The sequence below is a fragment of the Alligator mississippiensis genome, chromosome 5 (assembly GCF_030867095.1).
Source record: "Alligator mississippiensis isolate rAllMis1 chromosome 5, rAllMis1, whole genome shotgun sequence".
NCBI lineage: Eukaryota > Metazoa > Chordata > Crocodylia > Alligatoridae > Alligator > Alligator mississippiensis.
Window position 1 is genome coordinate 94,364,523 of NC_081828.1, and position 25,378 is coordinate 94,389,900.

General features: G+C 43.6%; 1 protein-coding gene across 1 annotated transcript in view; it reads left to right on the forward strand.

Moving 5' to 3' along the window:
* The window catches only part of ANKRD33B (ankyrin repeat domain 33B), a 90,267-nt gene that overhangs the window by 43,650 nt on the left and 21,239 nt on the right, over nucleotides 1-25,378 (forward strand). The window contains exons 2-3 of the mRNA XM_006267468.4: nucleotides 11,630-11,759; nucleotides 25,185-25,325. Of these exons, the coding sequence (XP_006267530.1) occupies nucleotides 11,630-11,759; nucleotides 25,185-25,325 (271 nt within the window). The remainder of the gene's footprint in view (nucleotides 1-11,629; nucleotides 11,760-25,184; nucleotides 25,326-25,378) is intronic.

Consider the following 25,378-nt stretch of genomic DNA (forward strand, 5'->3'; position numbering starts at 1 on the left):
GTCCAGGCCCTCAGGGCTGTGGCATCAGTTTGCTGCAAGCAGTCAAGAACAACACCCAACTGAGCAGCTGTTCAGAACACCCTCGAGGTAAGGGCAGGAGCTATGGGGATGGCAGGAGGCTCCTGGTCCTGGGTATGACTTGAAACTGCACCCTGTCAGGGAAGGGTGGCCTGGTGGGGCTGGCCCCAGAAAGGCCAGGCCAGTTACCTCTCAGTGAAAGGCGGGTGAGAGCGCCTAATAACCCTAGCCCCCATACCTTGGCAGATTACCCAAGGTCGGGACCAGGAACATCTCTGGACACCTGGGCCCCATGTGGTACAACACCCTGATAGAAAGTGGGGGCCAGGCACATCTCCAGACACCTGAGTCCCATTCTGCCTCAGTGGAGGGGGAGAGGGGGCATAGCAATTAAAATAGAAAATGGCCCTCCTAGAGTAGGGTGCACAAGGTTGACCCAAAGCACTGTGCATTGTTGGTGTAGAGTAGGGCCTAATTATGAGGGCCTGAAGAGCTGCACTAGGAGTGTGCTGAGTAGGGGGCACGAATGAGATCTGAACTGCAGCACATAGGCAAACCCCCATGAGAAATTAAGTTAAGGGTGAAACCCCAAGCTCAGGTAAGTCTACAGATGCCTGAAGTATTAGATGGGCCAGAGGCCATGTTGGTAATAGGTTAAGATCTGTCAGTGTGGGAGCACAATGATTGCATGCTCCAGTGGGGAGTGACAGTTCCATTGAGACTCTGGAGCATCAGTCATGGTGTGAGACACTGTAATAATCTGAATGTCATCTGCAAGGCATGGGACACGATAAGGGAAGGTCAGAGCTGTGTTATCGCCCTGAGCATTGGGCTTTAAAATGAGTAGTCTCCTGCATTTAACAACAGTTTCTTATACAACAAGTTGTGGAGGATGAGATATGGGGCAGACTGCCTCAGAACAGGCGAATAGGCTGAGGGTGTCCCGGCATGGGGTAGCCAGCCTGTTAAACCTCCTTGTAGTATGCCTTCTATTTATATGATAACAGTGCCTGTATCTCCATGTATGTTTGTGTCCATGGCATGTGCAGGCCCATGGCATTCTGATTACTTTTTCTTAATCTACCCCAGTGTTCTCCCTGCACCTTGTCTATCCTTTGCATTTGCCCTATACTGCTTTCATTCTGGTCTCCTTGGTTCTCCTACCTATTCTCTACTAACCTCTGAATTAGGTTAGTATTCCCTTACGTCGATACCTGTGTTGTATTCCCTTATTTTCTTATGTCAGTACTTATGCTCCCTATTCCTGATGCCCTGCTATGCCTTTCAACAACTTTGTTTCCCTCTTCCTTTCTTTTTTGGTATCCCATTGCTAAGCTGTCTGTCTCCTGCTTCCCCTACATCAGGCTTGTCCAACATATGGCCCGTGGGCTGCCATGCGGCCCACCAAGCCATTTTCTGTGGCCCGTGTTGCTGCGATGGGAAATGAAAGTAAACATGGTTTACTTTCGTTCCCACCCCTTGTCCCTCCCTCAGCCCCTCAGCAGTTTCCTAATGGCTGCTGAAGGGCTGGGGAAGGGACAAGGTTCCCACACACACCGCGTCAGCTTGACATTGCCGATGCAGTGCATGTGGGAAGAGGAGTAGCCATGTGCCACTTGGGACAGGATGAGCCCAGCTGGAGTGGCAGGGGCTCAGCTGTACCTTCCCCCTACTTGCGCTCGTCAGTCCTGAGCGGCACACAGCTCCGCCACCGCCTCTGCTGGCTGGTGCTGACCCGGGTGGGTCTGTCCCATCCGGAGCAGCATGCAGCTGAAGCCAGATTCCTATGTGCTGCTGGGGATGAGAGGAGGCCAGCCAGGTTGGCACCAGCCAGCAGAAGTGGCAGCAGAGCCATGTGCTACTCAGGACTGACCAGTGCAGGCAGGGGGAAAATGCAGCTGAGCCCCTGCCACTCTGACCAGGTTTGTCCCGTCCCGAGCAGCACACAGCTCCGCCGCCACTTCTGTTGCCCAGTGCAGACCCGGCCAGCCTCCTCCTGTCCCCAGCAGCACGTGGGAAGCCAGCTTCACCTGCATGCTGTTCTGGATGGGACAGACCCAGCCAGGTCAGCACTGGCCAGGAAAAATGGCATGCAGCTGAAACTGGCTTCTCACGTGCTGCTGGGGACAGGAGGAGCCCGGCTGGGTCTGCACTGGCCAGCAGAAGTGGCGGTGGAGCTGTGTGCCACTCAGGACGGGACGAGCCCGGCTGGTGCGGCAGAGGCTCAGCTGCATTTTCCCCCTGTCTGCATTGATCAGTCCTGAGTGGCACATGGCTCTGCCACCGCTTCTGCTTGCTGGTGCTGACCCAGCCAGGCATCCCCAGCAGCACGTGGGAAGCTAGCTTCAGCCACATGCTGCTTTTCCTGGCTGGTGCCGACCCAGCTGGGCAGGGCAACATGCGGCTGAAGTTGGCTTCCCACATGTTGCTGGGGATGCCTGGGTGGGTCGGCACTGGCCAGCAGAAGTGGCGGTGAAGCCTCCAGCCTTTTGGGACCAGCTGGCATGTGGGGAAGCCACCGCTTGATAGGAGATGGGATGGGCGGGCTGGGCTGCACCAAGGAGGGAAAGCTGTGACTGGGCCCCCTGCAGCTTTGCTGTATGCTCCTTTAAGACTGAACAATAGGCTCAAGAATAGAGCATGAATGATCTGGGCTCCAATGTAAATTTCGAGCAAGTAAAAATCTTTGTAAAAATACTGTCCAGTATTTGGATTGTGTTTGCTTCTGTTTCTCTTTGTGTGGGATTGGGGGTTCAACTTGTTACTACTTGTTAAACATGTGTTACTAACAAGGTATTAATTCAGTAAATCTTCTTGAAGATTATTCTCAAAAATGCCCATATTTTGTTGCTTTGATTAGTTTCCCCTCTGGCTGATATCTTTTCCACATTTGATCTGTCGACTTGCATTATGCTTCTTTCATTCATTGAGAAGCGAGTAGAAGCGAAAGTGTTTATTTTAGTCAAGTGTTTGGTATTATTTCATTGTTGCTTTTATATTGTTTTTTATTTTGGATTTTAAACCACATTTCCAGATCCATTTCATTGTCACTTCCTGCAACTTCATTGGTATCAAAGGTCACATGACATCACTTCCTGATGTGATACCACTTCCTGTGAGGTCTTTGAATATGGCTTGCTGGCCCACTGGGTGATACAAAGTTTGTGATTTAGCCCCACATTCAAAAAGGTTGGACACCCCTGCCCTAGGTTCATCATTAGGAAACATCTGTTGCTTCCCAGTACTATCTTTCCTCCAGTAAGAGGAAGAGAGTAGCTACCTTCCAAGAGCTATCTCCAGAACTGTTGGGAGAGGACTCCTCCTCCCTCTTCCTGTAAGGACAGGACAGCCAGAGGGAGGGAAATCAAACTCCTCACTGGCTCCCTCCCCTATCTAAATCTGGCACAGCTTATTAGTGGTCTCCTTTACTCATTGGTGGTCAGACAGCAGCATTGAAAGTTTCCACCTCCAGTGGCTACTGCCTGCTAAGACTGCCTCCCGTGGTCACAGGAATGTTTTTGGGATTGGAACTAGCCTTAACTTCCTTAACTCTGCTGCAGGCTGGGGGGTGTTTGTGAAGAACCACTCTAATAGTACATGCCTAAACATTGAGGAGGGCGGTGATTACAGCTGTTTTTCTTATTGGTTTTCACCTGAGACAGAGGCCTGAATAGGCAGAGATACAAGCAAGCTGTGTTCTTGTCCCTGTGGATGCTTCCTTGAGCTCAGTGTAAATGTCATGTTAATGAGGCAGCAAGGGAGAGCTCTGCATCTGTTGTATAGAAAACAAGATGGGGTCATACTCCATAGCTGCCTACTAGGAACCTTTTCCTAGGACCACAACTTGTTTAATTGCTTTCTAAAGACTTTTTGTGCAGAATTGTATGTTATTGTGAACCATCGTATCTTATTGTGGATTAAGATAGCCCTATCTTTTTGCCTTATTAATAGCCCCAAGAAATGGTTTGCTGGGCAGCAATTTTGTGTCAGTTATATTTCTCATTGGCACTATTAAAACAGTTTTAAGCAGATTATGACAGTTGTTAGCTATATTAATTGTTTTAAATGTTAAAACAGGCTTTCAAGATGCTGTGGTCTCTCATGACTAATGCTGCTGACTTCTGTAAAATTTAATTAATGATTTGCTGAGTGTCCTAGGTAGTCTGATCCATCAAAAACATTGTAGCCTATTGCAGCCTTCAGCAAAAAAGCTAAGGCCAGAGTCAGGAGTAGAAGAGAAGATGTAAAAAACTAAGTCACCTTGATGAGACCACAAAGTACATGGACATCCAGTGTCTGTCCCTGGTCTAGGTGTTAAAGGACGTTAACAGTGAAGCCACCTATTTAATGTTTCTGAAGCTCAGGGATTACTGCCCTAAATGTTTTTCTAAATTTTTATTAAGGACACATCTTCAGCTACTGAACGTTAGCGTAGTTCAAATGTATTTAGTAAAGTTATGCCATTTACACTAAGGATACTCTGAAAAAAGTTTGCAGTTAAACTCATTTCTCTGCAATGTAAAAGTCAATATTGAATGAAAGATGTACCATCTGCTGTTTTTATTTGAAGGTCTTATGAGGTTTAGCTTTTGAGTTAAACCTGTAATATCTTTCTCAATGTGTATCTGAACTAAGTTAATCTAAACCTGGAAGTTCATCAGCAAAATCCTTGTAGGTGACAGGAGAGATATGTTGCATCTGGAGCCCTGCTTTAGAACCAGCTGCAGTTTCCAGTGAAGTTAGACTTGCCATTGATTTTAATGCAAATATGGTAGTTCATAGGTCCTGTTGTGCCTGACAAAGAAACTTTTCTTAGAAGGTGTTAAAAATAAGAGGAAAGTCCCAAAATGCAGTAAGGCAGTAACCTTCCCAAAAATATAAGAATAAAGTTGTCTCCAAGTAGAGATTTTTTTTTCTGAGATGCCCTGAAGTATTTTGTTATTCTGCTGTACAACCAAAACTTTAAATAGAGAGTGAATCAGTGACAGGTTTACCCATTGGAAAGAACTACACTGTTGAAAATACCATGAAATTAAGAGTAATACATAGCATTTTCTTCTGAAATTAAAACAACTCACTTCCTAATTTCTAAGCTTTTGTACATTTATTTTGCTAATGTAATTAACGTTTAATTTTTTTCCACTCAGTCAGATTGTATTTCTTTTATGTAGAGGTTTGGAGTTGAGATTTAATTCCTGAGCATTCAATGAGAAGTAATTATTAAAGGAATATAGTAATGTTAAGGGCAGAAAGAGCAATAATTTTAAAGTTAGCCTGGACAGCCTCACTAGGAGGATAACTGCCTTTTGGTAAGTATTACCTGAAGTTGTATGAAGATAAGGATGTGTTTATCTAACAGGATCCCCTATCCAGTTTTAAATGAATGCTTTGAAGTATTGCACATTAACTTGAAGGAAATTGAAAAATACTTTATCAAGAAATACCAAGCTTTGTTAAAGATTGGGTGGAAGGATGAATTGTGTAGAAAATAAATCAGAATAACAATCTTATTCAAAGGTGTAATTGAGAAATTTTATGGTCTATGTATGATCAAAGAGATTACATGTTGTATCTGTATCTTAATGAAGCTGTTTGTTACCTGAACAGAAAGGAGTATCCAGAATGTAAAGGGATGAGGAAACTGAAACAACCACTAATAGTTTGAGCTAGCAACCTGGTTGTAATGGAAATACCATGTCAAGGAAGCTGTATTTTTATCACCCAGTAGGGTCTGTGCTGAGAGTAGTCCATGGGGGGGGGAGGAGGGGGAAGACTGCTTTAGTAAGAGCATTTTAGAATGATGGCCATATCTGCTAGGATTGGATTATGGTTAGTTGGAGACTGGGTAAATTAAGACCAGATGTGATCTGATGATTGCTCAGATACAGGTTTCCATTAGGACACGCAGCAAGAGAATTGTATAACATACATCACCCTACAACTAACCTTAGGAAGTCCTGTGTCTGAGAAACACTTCTGAGATACACCTGCTAGCCTGCTTTCTTCTTGGTGGATTCAGTGGGACAGGCCTTCAACAGGTGTAATTGCCAAAACACACTAAATTAACTTGAATTATGTGAATTTATACCAGCTGAAGATGTAACCTACCATATTTGCCTGACTATAAAATGACCCTGAATATAAGCTGACCACCCCCAGTAATTAGATTCTGTATATAGACAATGTACAAATTTGTTAAAACTTTCAAGATATAGAATGCAATTATTGGATATTTGCCTTGAATATGACCCCTTATCACTAGGTGATCTGGTAGACCTCATGTCCTCTGCTCTAGCTCCTATGTCCTCTGCTCCCTGCCAACTTCTTCCCCTCTTCTTACTGTCAAACCCTCTCTCCCTGAACATACAGAAGAGAGGAGCTAAGCATATAGGCACATTACTACAGGTACACATAGATTTAGTTAATCTAGAATTGAGGCATTTTTTCTTTTTGAAAATGCTACATGATTTTTGTACAGGTACTTCACAAACACACTTTTAAGTAGCACTTTTGTATTTATACGTGATAGGTCCAAAACCAAAAGGCTCAAGATTTACTATATAATTCGGTGGTCTGGGCCCCAAAGGAGTCATCAGTGTTTCAAGCCATGCTGACCCCACAGCTCAGCACTGGTCAGTATGTGTTATACTCCAGATACACTCCCCCACCCCACATATACGCACACGCACAAAGGATCCACATGCTAATTAGCCCCCCACTTATGACAAGAAATGGGTGTTCTTGTCACAAGTCCTGGGATCTCCAAAAATTAATATGCAGATGAGGTGCAGGACACCATGGTCCGGATCCACCTCATGGAGATGTGGCCACACTAATCATAAATGACAGGCTGAGAGAGGGGGTGACCAAGGGATGCTGGATGAACTATTTGGGACCCCACTTGACAATCTTTTAAGGCTAGTGAACAAACAGCAGTGACTGGAAATGGGAAAGAAAGGTGCAGCTCAGCTGTGGGAGTGAAAAGGATATAAAAATGTATTCGGTGTAGTGACTCACCTTACTTGAAAAAGAGTTGGTGCTGAGGGAGACTGCATGCAATAGACACTAGCACATATTTTATTCAGATGAGCTACACTAACCTATCCTCAGTAATTGGCTGCATTTACTCAAATTCAGAGTTGAGTTCTGTTACTGAGCACATACTGTTTTGGGCAGCAGTTTAATGATAGACAATGTATTTAATGTAGTTTCCTTCTATGCAGTTATAAGATGAAGAGTTTTTTTCCCCATGGTGATTGGGGGGGGGGAACCTTATATTTGTATAGATTCAGTATTGTTTTTCTTAGTAAAAAAAAAATAAATTAAAAGATTAGAGATGGTTTCTATAGATCGCTTCCCTTTACAAGCTCATTTGGACCAATAGCTATGAAAAATGTATAACTTCGGAGATTTGTAATTCATGAAAAGCATCTATAGATCAGGTGGTTCCCTGCTGCTGGTTTCAGTTTGTCCAAAGAAAGAAAATACACATTAATGGTCAGTACAGGCTTCCCTTGCTTTATGCTGTATGTGCGTTCCTGGAAAACAGCGCATAACTCAAATTTGTATAAAGGGAACCCACTTTACAATGTAACAAATAGGAATATGTTCCAAGACCTCGACTGTACTGACCCCCAGACCCATTTCTACCACTTTTACAAGACAATTTTGATATTCACCAACAGTGGACAGTACACACAAGCACAGGGTGGTGATGAATGTTACCATAATGGGGATGGCAACTACAGAAACATGTGTCGCAGAACACAAGCAAGGAGCACAGATCCACACAGGAAGGTATATTTTGGTGTATGTCATTCCCACAATTCACTGCACAAAGCAGCTGACTGTGGGCTTCCACCACACCAATAGCATAAGAGTGAATTTACCTTGCATATAACAAATTTTTGGTATAAAAAGGGTCATCACATAAAAGTGAATTCACACATACAGAACCCGCATAAAGTGAGAGAAACCTGTATTTACTTCACTCTGTTACTCTGCCTGTCCTGTCACTAAAGGACTGTAGCCCAAGGGATAACTATAAGGGGATTTTCCTTGGGCTTATTGACCATTAACCAGCTGGAGTTCAGGGAAGACCCTGCTAATGTTGACAACCCTCAGATTATGTAGGGACCAGATAGGAGTCAAGTGGAACTGTGCTGACCCTTTGAACAGAAAAAAAAATTGTGAGGTTTGTGTTTGCCATGCTGTTGGGTTTCATTTTTTTAAATCCAGTTATCTTCCATTTTTCTAATAATTTGGTGGTCATAAATTATTTAACAAGTGTCCTCTGGTACTTTCCATCCAGGCAGAAAGGACCAGAGAAGTGAGCACTATTTGTTGCCATCCTGTGTTGAGCTGTTAGATTTTCTGAGATCACAGCCAGCACTCCTAAGAACTTATATTGGTAGTGGAAGAAGCCACTGAACTTCACCAAGCCCTTTTGGTTGTAGGGTATGATATCAGAGTGATTAAGGTAGCATGTTATGGCTTTGGAGATGTGGCTCCAAGCCTCTTTCTGGAGGTGTGGTGGTGCCAAGGATGACCCCCGGCTGATGCACCAGTAAATAAAATCCTGCTCATTCAGGTTGGGAAACAAAAAACTGACCACATCATGCCCTTGGATGCCACTGACTGAAGAAACTGGCACGCGTTAACCGTGCACTTCCAATTAGCCACTAGGCTCAGAAGAACCTTTGACCTTACACCCACCAAACCTCCTTTCTCTTATTTTGCATTCAGCAGAGTAGTGTGAATCCTGAAAAAATGAGATTTAAATAAAAAAACTTAATGGGCAAGTGAAATGTTTTGGGTTAAGTCCACTGGTTCCATTTAATCAATGGCAAGACTATTTTTACATTTCATGGGAGCAGTTTTTCCTTGCTTTTGAGTGAAACAGCGCTGAGGTCAAATTTGGTTGGTCAGGTGCAATTCCTACCTCATTCCTCATGGAGATTTCACATAACTTCCAGTTGTCCTCAAAAACATTCAACTGGGACTTTTTAAAGCAATCTTTTTATTTATTTATAGTAGGATAAAAGTTAGTTGCAAAGTGATATCTTAAATATTTCAAATTAGCCACAGGTATTATGAACTTAAAACTACCCACTGGACAAAAACATTCTTTTTAAATGGCCCAATGAAATATTGCTCCATGGTCTTGGAACTTGTGGTGTTCAGCTTGCTGTGTAGTAACATCTGCTAACTTACTATGATTTGGATACAAAATATTTATATGGTTGCATATAGCTGGAGCATATTTCTAAAATAATCATTTGCCCAATGGCATGATGCATTGTCTACTGCTATGTGAGAATATCATGTACATCCCGTCACACTGTAGTAAGTATAAAGACAGAGAGGGTGGTGTGCAATAGACACTTTAAATTCGACTTTCCTGAATTAAAGTCAAAACCTTACAGGTTTCTTAGCCCACTAGTCAGTCTTTTAATATTAGTCTTTGTTGTGCTTTCAGAAATGTCTCTGGATTTTTGTTGACTTCTGATTGCTGTATAATTGAAAAGTGTGCTTATGAGCTAGCTGCACTAGAAATAATATTGCCTACATCTACCTGAGGAAGGGCACTTGAGGCCCAAAAACATGTTTGACAATCTCCCAACTAAACAATTGGTCCAATAAAAGAAACCACAAAAAGCCTTGCTTCTCTTGCCTATCTGTTTGCAAATGGTAGGTAAGGGAGCACTATGGGTTACATTTTCCATGTCATTTAGGGTTGTTTGAGATCATTTAGTATTTTTAAAATATATATTATGAGCAGTTGTGGGTTTTTTAAAATTAAGTCATTTAAATTAAAAAAATAACAACCCAAATCTAATCCATTGACTTTTCAAATAGACTCAACATTGACATTTGTCATTTATGTCAGTAATGCATGTTACACACAACCATGCCTTTAGAGCAAGAGTGAACAATTATTTAGGCCCATGGGCCACATATGGGGTTTTGTTGGGCTGTCATGGACTGGGTCAGCCCTGCGCCCTGTACAACAAGTCACCAAAACTCCTATGTTAGATGGGGGACATGGGCGCATAGGAAGCGGTGTTCAGGAGCAGGATGGGTGGGTGAAGCCAGGATCACCGGGCAGGGTCGCGGGGCAGTGACAATATGAGGCCAGGAGCAGGGCCAAGCCATGATCCGCTACCCGCGTGCCCCTGTGATGGGCGTGGGCTCCACAGGCAGGGATGTTCAGGGAATGGATCATGGGTCTGCCCCAGCCCCGTGATGTCACTGCCCCAAGATCCTAGCCCCAGCCCTGGATGTAGCTCCCTTCCTGGCCACATGTTGTATCCCAGTCCAGGGCCAAGAGCTGTGTGGGTAGGGCACATGGCCAGGCAGAGAGCTGCATACGGGATTGGGATCATGGGGCGGTGACAGTATGGGGCCAGGCTGGGATGCAGCCACTATCCACTCCCTGCACTCCCCTACCCATGTGCCTGTTGCAGGCAGTGGATCACGGCTTGGCCATGGCCCCACACTGTCACCACCCCAAGATCTTGGGGTCTTCCCAGCCCCATCTGCCTGCTTTGCTCCCAGATGCTGCTTTTCGCTGGCCCACAGCCCTATCCCAGCTGCCCAACTGCATGCCCTGCCTGCCTGGATCCTGCCCCCAGTGGTGGGTGCTGGGTAGATGGGCCTGAGTCCAGCAGCAGCAGCTGTAAGGAGCCACTGCTGCTGTGGCTGCTGGGAAACAGAGTCTGGCTGCCGTGCCACCCCAGCCCCACTGAACACTCAGGGGCAGCAGAACCTGCTGTATGTACCACAGCCTGGGCTGCCCCCATGCCTGGGCTGGGTGGGGCTAAGGTACCCATCATGGGCCAGGTACGATTGCTCCACGGGCTGGATCTGGCCCACAGGCCATATTTTGCCCACCGTTGCTTTTAAAGGAATGTTTCTTACCATTTTTGGAGCCAAAGCACTATTGATAAACTTGATATAACCTTTGATAGACTCAAGGCACTCCTCAAAAAATGCCAGTTCATGGTTTCCACTCTATTTTTGACAACAGAAAAATAGCCAAGCCTGCTTTGCAAAAAATGCAGAAAGATCAGAACAGGTCAGAATGTTTTTGACACATTGGATTTCTATTTGAAATCTCTGGGTTTGCCTTGTTAGCACTGCTAAGAGTACAGACATGATTCACATTGTAAGGCACCCTGCATCGTCCTTGAAAGGATCTTAGGGTGCTTAGGATTCTTCTAAATCACTTCTTTAGAAGAATGTGCCTACAGTACATTCTTTCATTGCTGGCTCTTGGAGGATACAGTTATACTCTCATCAGTTCTCTGCCCCCTGCAGTGTTATGCACTCTTGGGACACACTGTAGAGAGCAGTCCTTGTAGTGTGAGTAGCTCTAGGATTGCTGTGGCCCTAAAAATGCTGGCTTGAATAAGACCTCCAGATCTAACAACATATACCAAGCTTTGTAGAAACTCAGATCGACTCTAAACACCTAACCCAAATTGCCTCATTGTGCTGGCTCTACACTTAAGTATTGTGCAACTTACGCTGTTTCATCAATACAATATTTCATCAATGCCTTGCTCTGAGTTTGTTTATTCTTAACTACCTACTATTTTATTATTTGCAGAATGGCCTTATTGTTGCCTGCTACCAAGGTTTTGTGGATATTGTAATAGCCTTAGCACAGTGCCCTCATCTTGATGTAAACTGGCAAGACAATGAAGGGAACACAGCTCTAATAACAGCTGCACAAGCAGGTAATATTTTATTTTTGTATCACCTTTGTATACTCTGTTAAAAAGCAGCATGTCTGTTGTGGCATGACTTCTGAAATAAAGTACTTTTAGGGTTTTGGGGTTTTTTTACAAGTCAAGGACTTTATAAAATAATTCCGGTAAATCCATTCGAAAGGAAAGCTCTCATAAAAATTTTACTAGCTCATTGCAAACAACATTTGAGTGGGATATACGAGGGCAACCCATTAGTTAATTCTTAATAAAGGGTTTTAATAATTTAATTTAAAAATAAATAAAAAAATTAAAATCCTGCATTTTTTTTACCTTTTCCCTCCCATTACAAACAGCTGATCTTGCTACTCCTAACAGAGTATACTAGCAATTGTACACAGATATGATATGTTCAAAGCTATAGCTTTCTCACACATATATTGTACCATACCTTGAGGGGCCCTCAGTAGTTGCTGACTATGGGAAAATAAAGAACTATCTGATAGCTTAAAGTATTTTTGTTGCAAATATATTATTCAGCCATTCCCAATTAAGAATAAGAAATATATATTCAGACATGAGCACAATCCCACACACTCTGCAAATCCATGGCTGAGCCTGTGTGCATATTTACAATCTAATATCAGTACATTTTTATTATAATTCAAGGCTGCTGTAGTGTTGAACTGTAAGTAGAAACAAAGTGCCTATAGAAACAAAGTGCCTGAAACACAAGATTCACAAGAGAGATGAAAAAGGTCTGTGTACACTGGCCAAATGTTGGCTCTTCCTTTGTGTGTAGTATGCAGCTGAAAATAGCTCCCCTACCCTGCCAGGCTTTGGACTGCGATTATCTAGCTAGATCCTCCAGCCTAATCCTCAAAGGCAGTTATGACATGAGTAAGTAGCTGCCAAACCTTCTCCCCATCCCACAAATGGAATCCATGACACACTTGTGGCAGTAGGCATGTTGGAAAAGGTATAGGGAAGTAGCACTTCTCCCCAAAATGCCAGCCTAGGAATGAGATATTCTGTATTCAGCTACTCCCAACTGAATGGCATCCAGGGAGATCCTGTGCCTCAAACTTTGTTGCTAGACATGAAAAGCTGTCAACCAAAGGCTGAAGACTGGGTCAAAAATTCCTCCCACTCCCAACACTTGTCAAACAGTATGAGGGGAAAAACCATTTATCAGCACCCTTTTCCCTGACATCATGTTAGGTGGGCTTTTATTTTGTTTGGCTGAGGGGTTTTGGGGTGTTTTTTTTTTGGGGGGGGGGAGGGGGGGAAGGATGGGGGTTGGGTTTTTTTACACCAAGTGATAAACGACTTTATTCCAGCTCTTCTCTTCCTCATGACAGTAGCTGCACTAGGGCTACTGCACCCCAGAGCAAAAAGCAATTTTCCCAGCTCTAGCAGTAAAGAAGGAGCCAGAATCTCTGCATATGGCTGTAGAGAGCAGACATGAGCCTAGAGCGTGGCTGCCTGGCAGTAAATAAGATTCCACCACACTAAAAGTGCCTACCCGATGATAACTAATTATGAGACATAAATAAGGAGAACTTGTATTTACTATTGATAAATTACAAATCTGAGATCGAAAGAGATGAAAACAGTAATAATTAACAGCAAACAGATCAGGTTGAGGTATATATTTCATTTGTATTTAATGTACAACATTGTACAGGTGCTCCAAATCAAATCCCTCTTAAATGTTTACTGCTGTTTTAAAAAACACTGATGTGGGCTAACAATTATTTTCCAGGCCTTAACTATGACAACATTAGGTTTGGCAGCTAAATAGAAATCTATAGGTTTCTTTTTTTAATGTAACAATGAAAATTAATTTGCCCTTTGTTGCTAATAAGTGTTTGGCTTTGCCTGAATTACACTTACAAAGGAGATTATGGACTACATTGTATTAAAGTAGTCACTAGGTGATAATAATTCTTTCTTGTAGAATGTTTTAATCCTTTTAGAATCATTTTATTTTTAGCAAGCTAATGATGGCTGCAGCTTTCCAATAATAGTTAGGAGAGCTCAGACGCTCTGTAACCTGCTTTGTTTTTATCTGTTCCAATATCCGTTTGACCCATAAAAGTTAGGACTAGTTCTCTCTGACCTTTATACTTCATTATAATGAGCTCAGAATTCATCCACAGTGCTGACATTGGCTTGACACTGTCCATCAGTATTTGATATTGATCCCAAAAGCAGTTGAGAATGACTAGTCAGCAGGGGCTTATGCAAACTCCAAAGAACTTGGCTGTTATTTTCCCCATTTTAATCCTTATCTACAGTGTCAACAGCAGTTATTCATTATCAGAAAATACTGCCAGAGCATTAATACATGTTGTCATGTGATCAGCACTGCAACTGGTAGAGGTGCCGCTTAATTGTTAAATTATTGCTGAATTGTGAACAGTGACCTAGAACAATATCCTTTTGGCAACTGAAAACAAAGATTCTGCATGGAACATAAGACTGGAAAGGACCACCTAGGTCATCAAGTCCAGTCCCTTGTGGTTGCAGGCAACCGTGTAATAGATACTTAGTCCAAAACAGTCCACAAGAACATCCCCTCTGACCCTTCCTGCACATCACAGCCCAAAGGCAGTGGCCAATAGCAATTTAGGATCCTTAAGTACAAAAAAAATGTAAGGCCTTTAAAAAATGACAGTGTGCCACAGGGAGAAAGTAGGAGAGGCCATGATGCCACCAGTGTCTTGGGCAGTTGCCAGGATAGGGAATTTGTTAGGTAATATATGGCTAGATGATCCTAGGAAGTGAACCCTGCCCTGTATTCGGAGAAAAGCAAGCAGACAAACAAATAGACAACCCCATCACCAAACCAAATAAAAGCATTTACTGCCAGTCTGGCCTGGGAAATTTCCTTCCTGAACCCAAATCTGGCAATCAGTTTAATCCTGCTGAGGTTAGTAAACCTCACCAGCCAGGCATGCCAGACGTTTGTCAGTACCAGTAAGAGCACTAGTGTACCCCAGCAAACCTCCCACCTCCATGGACAAATCTAGGATTATGAAAAGAGGGATGCAGATGGTGTGGTGCAAAATCACATAAAACAATGCACATTTTTCTCCAAGTAAAAAGAAACTAGAAGCTTCACTAATATGCTAGGGGTTGAGGGCTGTATTATTCAGTTCAAGATCAAAGCAGAAACGAATATGACTTTATTGGAATGTGAATTCATTTTCTCTATTATATAAAATGTATGACAACACAACAAACTAGGCAAAAAGTAATCCAAAAATGATGTTTCCTCAGTCCTGTTGCCATTAGAATTAAATGTACACCTCTTTCAGATAAATAAAAAAAAATCTGGCCTCCTTGAGATTCTTGATAGTACATCCAATGCTTCATTGAAAATTATTTCCATACCTCACTTAATGTTCATCTGTTATTGTTTCCACACCTGAAATAATATTTTTAGCTAAAGTAAAAAAAAAAGTCTGCATGGCTGTGAAATAGGAGCTGCATTAGGAGGAACAGATAACAGACAGCAGAATTACAGAAAAAAGGGTTGCTTGATTTGTGGATTGTTAAAAAAAAAAGGAAAGACCATTGTTAGCACCTGTGGAATGAAGAGTTTAGAAGGAATCAGGTAGATTATAATAACCTTTGAAACCAAATAAATCCCTTACTGCTGCCTGAATAGAAATGCTGCTGCCACTGTGAGGCAGTTGGTTTTAAACTTTGGATACACCAGGAATCCAAGGGGAGGCGGGGATGGGTGCTACTGCATCGCTGCGCTCTCCCAACCCTTCCAGATCCAACCCTGCCCATCTGTCATTTCTAGCTTATGTTCAAAGTGTACATGAGGCTTCTGATTGAGATTGTGTGAAGATATGGACTAAGGTGCAATCAGTAGGCTGAGGATACCCAGATCTCCTTTTCCTTCTCTTCTGACTGAGCCCCCAGGGTCTCTGTCCTTTCCCAGTGCCTGGCTGCATTTCAGGATTGGATGTGGGTGAACCGATTGAAATTGAATCTAGGCAAGGCAGAGGTGATGCTCATTGGCAAACTGCTTGACTTGAGGGGGATTGGGACACCTGACAGTGATGGAGTTCAACCTCCTCTTGTCACTTATATTCACAGCATTGGAATATTCCTGGATCCTATTTTGCACCTAGATCTTCAGAGGGCAGCAGGGGCTAGGAGTGCCTTTCACCAACTCCAACTAGTGAGAAGGCTACAATCTTTTGTTTCAGATTTAGATCTGGCCACCATCATCCATGGCTTCATAACTTTAAGTCTCGTCTACTGAAATGTCCTCTATATAGGGCTGCCCGTGAAGACCATCTAGAAGCTGCAGCAGGTGCAGTATGCAGTGACCCACTTTCTGACAGGGATGGTGGAGAGCCAGTGGTGGAGCTGCTTGAAGTGCAACCCTTGGTCCAAGTGCAGCCCTGGCCAGTGGTTCTCTCCCGCCTCCCACCGCCGGGCTCACCTCCATGGGGCTGCAGAGCCACTTGGAGCACAGCCTTGGTGAGCACGGCCTGGTGGCTGGAGGCTCCGCAGCCCCATGGAACTGAATCTGGCTGTGGAAGGCAGTGGCGGAGCCACTTGGAGTGCAGCCCTGGCTCTGAGCACAGCCTTGGCCAGTGGCTCTCCCCCACCTCCCGCCACTGGGCTGAGCTCCATGGGGCTGGTGGAGCACAGCCCTTGCTCTTTCCCACCTCCTACCACTGGATTGCACTCTGAATGGCTCCGCCAGCCCCACAGAGCTCAGCCCCACAGCCCTCCCCGGTGTGCAGTTTTGAAACTTTCAAAATGTTTTAAGTACCTTTGTTTAATTTCAAAGCTGTTTTTTAAGGCTTTTGTTTAATTTCAATTTCGCTGTTTCGAGCTTGAAACGCACCAAAACAGCTTTGAAATGAAACAGCTGGTGAAATTTTGCACAGCCCTAACATCCAGTATGGTAGAAGCTGGCATTGCCCTGTGTGTCAGTGACTGCCCCTGGCATGGTCTTGCCCAGCTGTGCCCCTACTTCCCAGGCAAATTTCAAAGTGCTGGTTTTGACCTATAATTAGAGTTTGCTGCATATACATATTGCTGCCTCACTGGCACCTCAAGAGGGTGCCAGTAGAAGAGCAGTTCTTTGGGATTTGGTTCACACATTCACTAAGCATTGCTCATAAAACTTGGTCTCCTAGGCAGAACCTAGAAGTGGTAGTTTCCCTTGCTTACCCTCCCCCACTGCTGATTGTGGAGGGGCCCTGCTACTTGCCCCTGATTGGCAGAGAGTCAAAAACCATGTACATGTATTTACAAGTACTATCCTGCTGTGGAGTAAGTTAGTTTACTCCAGCCTAATAGGGGTGCACGTGTAGATGCTGAGATGTTTTATGTCTACTGTGCAGTAAACGCCTCATGTACATGCACCCTGTATGTAATACACCGGAGGTCATCCACTTAGGAAACAGCTTGTCTTTTATTTTTCCCCCTTATCCCAGAAAGAACCTTTTGGACTTTGCAAGCACTATCACTAGGTAATATAGGGAACTTGTGAAAACAATAAGAAGAGGTATAGCCTGTTAATAAGGAAGTCCCTCACAATCTTAGGAATTAATTTCAAGTGAATACATTGCAAGAACTTATCTTTATGTTACTGTAATGTGGGTCACTGCCAGAGCCTGTAGTTCATGGACCTTCCCAGAAGGCATAATGATTATGAGTAAGGCTATTTAATACAGTATAAATGTCAGAAATTTCAGCCAAATGGACCTTCAGGGATGCCATGGATCAGCTAGGTTTTTTTGTGGTATTGTAAATCGCTTAGAAGAATAGATGCAGCTCATCGGTAGAGCTAGATGGATATTTCTGTTGGGGTGGTCAGGAGCCTGCATACACTGTCTTTGCTGTGTGTACTCTTATAAACAGCACTTAAGTGGGTCCCTGTGGAATTTCATATGAAGGCTCACATACGTGGAAGAAGTCATTATTCCCATAAGAGAACAAAGATATTACTTGGCAGGGTTGCTGTTATGGAATCTGCGGTTTGGAAAGTGTAGAGATTTTTTCCTTCTGGCAGGAGTTGAGTCTCTGAATCTAGTTTGATGCCTGTAAAGTTGAGTCTCTGACAAGCAGGGCATGCTGAAGTGGTCCCAGGTGATACTGTTGCATGTAATTAGAAATAACTGACAGGTCAGGTCCAGGGACCAAAGGAATTCTCATTGAGATGTGGCTTGAAAAAGCCAGTTGTATAGGTAGAAAAATACACATATTCCTCTTCCCCTATAATTGTCTGCCACTAGTGTCAGACATTTCATGAACATTCTTGGCACAGATGACAAGTTATGGGGGAGAATGTTGTATTGTAGGTGTGGGTTTCCAAGATGAAATCTCACGTATTCTTTCACAATGGTTCAAGGGACATGTGTCTGGTTCCTTGGGACATGGAAAGGATGATGATCTCTACATAAAGTACCACATTTATTCACATACCACATGTAGCTTCCCACCCCCCCAGCAAATTGTGGTGTGGGTCTTAAGCAGGGAAGTTGATTTTCTGTCCGGAAAAGAAGCACTCTGTTTTGATTCTTACACTGCATCTAATTTTCACTCAAAGCAGCAATGGCATTTTTTTTCAGGCAGCTGAGGGAGTCAATTGACTTAGTAGCGCATTGTTTTTCATTCCATAGGTGTTAACAATCACCTCTCCTTTTTAATGGTTTTGATATTCCATTAATCAGACTAGACTTTCTTCTGGCAATTTTGCTGTGTTTTAGCTACTCTTGATCTATTTTCTCCTATTTTACAGTCTTGAAGACTGCTTTTAGCTTTTTTCAAAATCATATATCCATCCATTAAAATCAGTCTTCAGCAGCAACTAAGGTTTCAATTCTTGGTTAAGCAGGAAGAGAAGGATGAGTGAGCGGAATATTGGGCCCTGACCCTGCTCTATGCAGTCATAATTATAGAAAAATCATTTTTCCTTCATTATGTCTTCTCTAAAACAAGGTGCCTGTCTTTTCTAGGGGAGTGGGTATATGAGCAAGTATGTTAGCTGAATTTCAAAGTCCCGAAGTGGACATCTATCATCCTCAGATATAGTATGAGGCACAGTACATTTCCCTTATTGGGGATGAGGAAGTACCTTGATTGTCAGTCTTTCCTTCTGAAGTCCCAGGGGATCATAGTATTGTCATGTTAGAAGGGACCTCATCTGGTCCAACAACCATCTCCTCCTTTGCTTCTGTCTAGAAGCAAGCTAACATCCTTCTGGAGAAAAGGCTCGAAGAATTCGTGAACTTGGATGACAGAGGTTTCGTAGGGACGTTTGATGAGGATGTGTATGGAGTAATCTAGGAATATGTATCTAATACCTGACTCTGTAGTTTGCATAGAATCCCATTGGTCAGGTTCCAAAGTATGGAGACAAGAAGGCTGTAATAAAAGGGAAAAGTGTCCAGGATACTGGAACACTGCTTTCAATTGTGGTGCTTTGTAAAGGATCATGATTGAGACATGGGTCACCTGCAAAAGAATCCATAGTTGACAACCTGGACAGGCTGGAGAACTGGGTGGACCGGAACCAGATGAAGTTCAACACTTAGAAGTGTAAGGTGCTCCATCTGGGGACAAACAATCCCCAACATACCTACAGGCTCAGTGGCGACAATTTGACTTGCACCACGGCCGGAGGGGACCTAGGGGTAGTGTTTGACCAATGTGTGAACATGAGCTGGCAGTGCAATGCTGTGCAAACAACACGCTGGTATGCATTAACTATTGCATCTCATGCAAAACTAAGGAAGCAATAGTCACACTGTAGTCTGTGTTGGGTGATCACCGGGTACAGGCGCATGCCTCTGCACCTGATTGGCATTCAACAGTCCTCTTCCTGTCCGTGTCACCTTCCGCCATTGTCGTTGGGTCGTCTCTCTCTCTCTTTCTTCTTTCCTGCCACGACTTCAATGTTTTGAATGATAAGGAGGGGAGGGGTTGGCTCCCTGACCCAACAACTACTGGTACTTGGTTCGCGTCACCGGGTCCAGTTTCGGCGAGAAAAAAAAAGAAAAAAACCCACCTTGTAGTGGACGCGGGGTTGCCTCCTCAGTTATTGAGACTCGAAACGGCCTCTTCTCCTTTTGCCTATCTTTGACTGGACACTTAAAGGCCCGCATTACAGGCAAGTGGGTCTTTCCCTTTGCTTTTCCCGCCCTAACTGCCGCCATGCTGGCTTAAGCGACTGCTGCCAGCAACCGGCTGGAATAACAGACAAATTGGCAAATGTCTCCCTCCTGTCTGCCGAACTCTGATCCCCCTTCTTTCATGGAGGGGTCAGACAGATTCCCTTCTTGGTCTCTGCTTTTCCCTGGGAGCTGGGCTACCGGGGTTAGACAGCAATGGCAGGACTCCTTTCACTCTTAATTGCCACCGCACGGGCTTAATTGACCACCCACGGCAGCCACTTACCCAAATGTGAACAAGTAGAAAGAGCACATCTCCCCCTCTCCTCTCTCTGTTTTCTCTCCCTTCTTCTTTTTAGTGGGAGCTTCTCCGAGCTCATAAGACCAGGTTGGTCTCTCACCCCATTCCCGGGGACTTCAGTCTCAGGCTGGGTATGGCAACCACCCTACCTGCCTGTCATCTTCCACTTTCACTCCCCTCTCTCCTCGGGTGCCCTGCTTGGCCCCGGATATAAACCCGACCGCCGATTCCTGCCAATCCGCCTCACCTGATGAGGTGGTAAAGTAGAGTTTGGGCGGATCGGGAGTTTCCACTGTAGCAAGGCCATGCTATTCCCACCCAGTCAATCCTCATGGGCAGGGGGCTGCCCTGGGTAAGTATCCTCCAGTTCTCCACACTGCACTGGTGAGATTGGAGTTGGAGTACTGTATCCAGTTCTGGGCACCACACTTCAACAAGGATATGGAAAAACTTGAGAGGGTCCAAAGAAGAGCCATCCATATGATCAGGGACTTGGAAGACAAGCCATACGAGGAGAGGTTGAGGGACTTGGGCCTTATCAGCCTGCAGAAGAGAAGGCTGAGAGGGGACTTGATAGCGGCTTCCTGCTATATCAGGGGAGTACATCAAGAACTCAGTGAACAGCTGTTCACCAGGGCACCCCTGGGGAAGACAAGGAGCAATGGATACAAACTCCTGGAAGGTCGCTTCAGGCTCAATTTCAAGAAAAACTTCTTCACAGTAAGGGTGTCCAGACTGTGGAATAAACTCCCTCCAGTGGTGGTGCAGTCGCCTACCCTAGAAATCTTCAACAGGAGACTGGACTGTCACCTGTCAGTCTTTTCCTGCCTAGTGCAGGGGGGCTGGACCTGGTGATCTACAAGGTCCCTTTCAGCCCCTAGCAATCTATGAATATGGTATCCCAGAGGACATTGTCACTGTAAGGCCAGTGTCCAAAACTACCAATTCTAATTTGCTGACTAGCAGGGCAATTCTGAAGTTATATATACCATATTTACTTGGCATGGGGAAAAAATGCTCCTTGTCTTATATACACATAGAAAAAAACCATCATTAAATACATCGTCAATCATTAAAGTGATGCCAGAAGCAGCATATACTCAGTAATGGAAACAAACTATAAAGTTGATTCAATGCAGCCAACACTGAGCATGACTATAAAACACATGGTCCATATTGGGCAAACCTACCACAAGAATAGGTTAGTATAGCCTATCTAAATAAGATATATGGTAGTGCCCATTGTGCTTAGTGTCCCTTAGTATCGACTCTTTTCCAAGTCATGATGAAACTCTACAATGAATATATTTTGACTTCCTCTTCACTCCCACAGCTGAACTGTGCCTTTCCTTTCCATTTTCAATGAATGATATTGATATTTAAGGAGTTTCTTCACTAGCCTCATATATCTGGCAAACATCACCAAACAGTTCACCAAGAATCCCTCTGTCAGCCCCTCTCTCAGTATGTCACCTATGATTAGTGTCGCTTTGCCCTGCATGAGGTGGAACCTGAGGCTCATCTGCATATACGTTTTTGGAGGATCCCAGGACTTGTGACAAAAACACCCAGCTCCAGTCATGGGTTGGGGACTAATGAGCAGATAGATCCTGTGTGATCGGTATCTGGAGTGCATGCACATACTATGCAATGGACAGCAATCAGTTCACCATTGCTAGAAACACTGTTGACACTGCGGGGGCCTAACCCAATGAACTATATGGTAAATCATGAGCATCCTTTTGGCTTTGGATTAATATCATGAATAACTTTTACAGCTATTGGATAGTGGCTACAACATTTATGGTGATGGGGTATTGCTTTCTGGCTTACCCCCTAGTTTGCACCTTTGGCCTTTCAGTTAGGGGCAAGCAAGGCTAGGGAGCATCTAAACTGCAAGGTCCCTGGGCTTGTAGGATCCCTGCCATGGATTTGGGAATATCTGAAGCCCCAGACTGAGTCAGGGAGGTAGGATACTTGCTGGTGGTACAGCATTTCTTTTTTTCCAAAGTGAAAAATGAAATTTATTTTTTCCTGAGTGTGTTTCCCATTTAAAATATATATCAGAACTAACTCCTAGACTAGTGAAGTAGTAGCGTTTTAAAAAACAAAAGTACAGTTATTGTGCTAAGAGTGTTGCGGTGTCTGGTGGCAAATCCACATTACTCCAATCAATTGGAAGTCAATATAAAATGGTTCCAAGCATTTTTGTGATTATCCACTTTAGGGCTGGAAAGTGCATTGTTAGAAATAATCTCACAGGGTCTCATTCTAGAAGGTCCTTGAGTGCAGATGTGAAAGTTTTGTGGCATGTGTACACTAAAGATGCAGCATTTGCTAATGTATAGAGATAGTGTAATGAAGGAAGATTGAAAAGCAGAGCTTTGAGAAACAACCGCACTTTACTCAATATAATATAAGACTCCAATTTGAAAAAAGCCAGTGTGCCTCTGTAACTTACCTGCCCCTCTCTCAATATCTCTTAGAACCTAGCATCTCTTTTCAGAAGCTGCATGCCTTCTAAAATGACAAGTTCAGCTTGAACCAGGTGGTACCCAAAAGGTGGTAGTGGGTTCTTCATGTCTCTTAAATGTTCTTACTACCAACAGAGAGAAACAAAATGGATCTCTTTGCTGTTTTACTGGTGCAATAGAGAAAGGATGGGAGTTTTGTGAAAATGGAAATCATAAAGGAGTGACAAAAAGTGAGGAAGAATGAAAGGATTGAGATACTGGTAACAAAAGAGAATAAGGGAAGAAGAGAGAATGTGAAATGAAATGATGAAATAAGGGCAAGAGAAAAATAATTAGTGTGTGTGTGGGGGGGGAAATTATGCAAAAAGAAGAGAAGAATGCCACATAAGAGTAAAAGAAAATAAACTGTCATGAAGGACAAAGGGAAAGGGGAGGAAAGGAGGAAAATTATAGTGATTTTATTTAATAAATTAGAATGCTGAAAACTCATATAGTATCTTGGGGTCAGGATGCACAAAACTGCTGTTGCTGAAATAGCCTTGTCATCATCAGACCCCAGTAACACAATAGTTCTATTTGATGCCCTTGGTCACGTGGGTACATGCCCACCATGTTACTTAGAGCCGCCACTCAGTGGGGTTGTGAGAGAAAACAAGAGCACCAACTGATTATGGGGGACAAAAAATGACACAAGGATGTACAGATGGGTCAAAGGTTAAAGAAAGTGCACCCTCAGGGGACACTGAGCACAGCACCCCAGATAGCATCCACCAACTCTCAAAGGCACCCAGTAACAATAGGAGTACTGCTAACTTATGGGAATCCTTATTCACTCAGTCATTTGAAATGCATCCAAACTATGGAAGGGAAATTGTGACACAGAGAAAGCATCCTTAGCTACAAACTATTTCATACTAGTAAAGAAAAGTCACTTCTCATAGAACTGTGTTGGTGAAAAGCAACTGCTGATGAAAACTGCACCAGATGCACTAGTGGATAATTTTTTAAAGTTGCTTTGTATGAATAATGAGCTGTTTAAGTAACATTTCTGGGTAAATTTAAATGACATGCATCAGAGAATATTCAACTGGACTACAAAGTGAGATCAGAGAATATTTTTTCCAGCTCACAGTAATTAAGCTGTGGATGTTGCAGCTGCCTGACAGACTGCATTATTATATAAACCATCTAGCCATCATAAAATAAATGGCAAGTGAAGGGAAAACTGTTTTGAATGAATCATAATGGCACTAGATATTTATCTTGTTCTGATACTCCAATTATAAGGGCCTGATGTTTTAATTCACACACAAAAATTAATGAAAGGCAGCAATGGCCACTTTTGGAAACTTAAATTTGACAGTAAAATATTAGACATATACATTTTACTGTAAAGTTAGTAAAGTAATCCCTATATCCAATTGCTAGGGAACAGCCCAGTGGAAAAGAATATGTAAGAAATAGTATAAGGGGAATATTTAAAGTAATGCTTTTTTGTCTAATATCAACCCTGCCAATGCTCTGTTAAGGATTTTCAGCTCTATCGGAAGGGGGGGGGGAGGGGGGAGGGGGGAGGAGAGGGAGCGCATGTGGCTACAGTGTTCGCAGCCGGAAACCAGAGCTGCCAGACAGGCTTCACGTACCTGGATTGTTGCCGCTGCAGCCCTGGGAGGCCCCCGGGACCTCCTTTACCTCACCTGGAGCAATTTGCTGTGCGCCACAGCATGCGTGCAGGAGTGTGCCCTAGAGACAAGCAGCAGCAGCACAAATATGTGCCACTGCTATTTGTCCTTGGGGAAATACATGTGCATGCTCATGGGAATGCACCCATAGTAGTTTCATAAAGGACTATTCTCTGTTCTACATTGCTATCCACAGGTTATATAGCTGGCCCAGAAAAGAGGCACCTTACTCCTGTCTGGGTACCCAGGACACACCGCACACTTGCTCCTAACTACTGCCCATATACGGCAATCTACAGGATTATGTAGATTGTTCTGAATGGAAAGGGGCAGCTGCAGCCAGAGTCAGTGTCAGAGCTGGGAATGGGAGGTAGGAGTCCAAGTTCATACTCCCATGTTCCAATCCCTAAGTCATGCCACTTAGTAGTCACTGCTAGGATAGCACGTGGGAAAGGATGCAAGAAAAGAATCAAAAGTTTCAAACAATCTAAAATGTTAGGCCAATGATTCTCAATCTTTTTAGGCTTGATACCCCTTGGTAGGTTTGAGTGACTCCTTGGAAAATGCCAGCTCTTTTTTCACTTGATTTTTCCCTGCAGAAAAATAATAGAGCATTTTTTCTATTACAAAGAACTCAGAAAGACCACAGCAGGTCAGAATGTTTTAACACATGGTTTGCACACTTAACTGCTAACATTGAGCAGCACCTGCAGCATCCTCAGAAGGATTTCAAAGCATCCCAGGGTGCTGCATCACTCTGGTTGAGAATCATTGTTTTAGACTGTTAACTCTAGTATTATTTAGCAATAACAAATCTTCTCCCCCTCTGTTTTACTCCTTTACAGGGCACATAACCATTACAAACTACTTGTTGAACTATTTTCCTGGTCTTGATATTGAGAAGAGGAATGTATTTGGATACACAGCACTGATGAAATCTGCAATGCAAGGCCGAACAGAGTGTGTGAGAACCTTAATGTTGGCAGGTACGTGAAGTGCTTTGCTTCTTTATTGTCATCCTCATTGCTCATGGAAAACA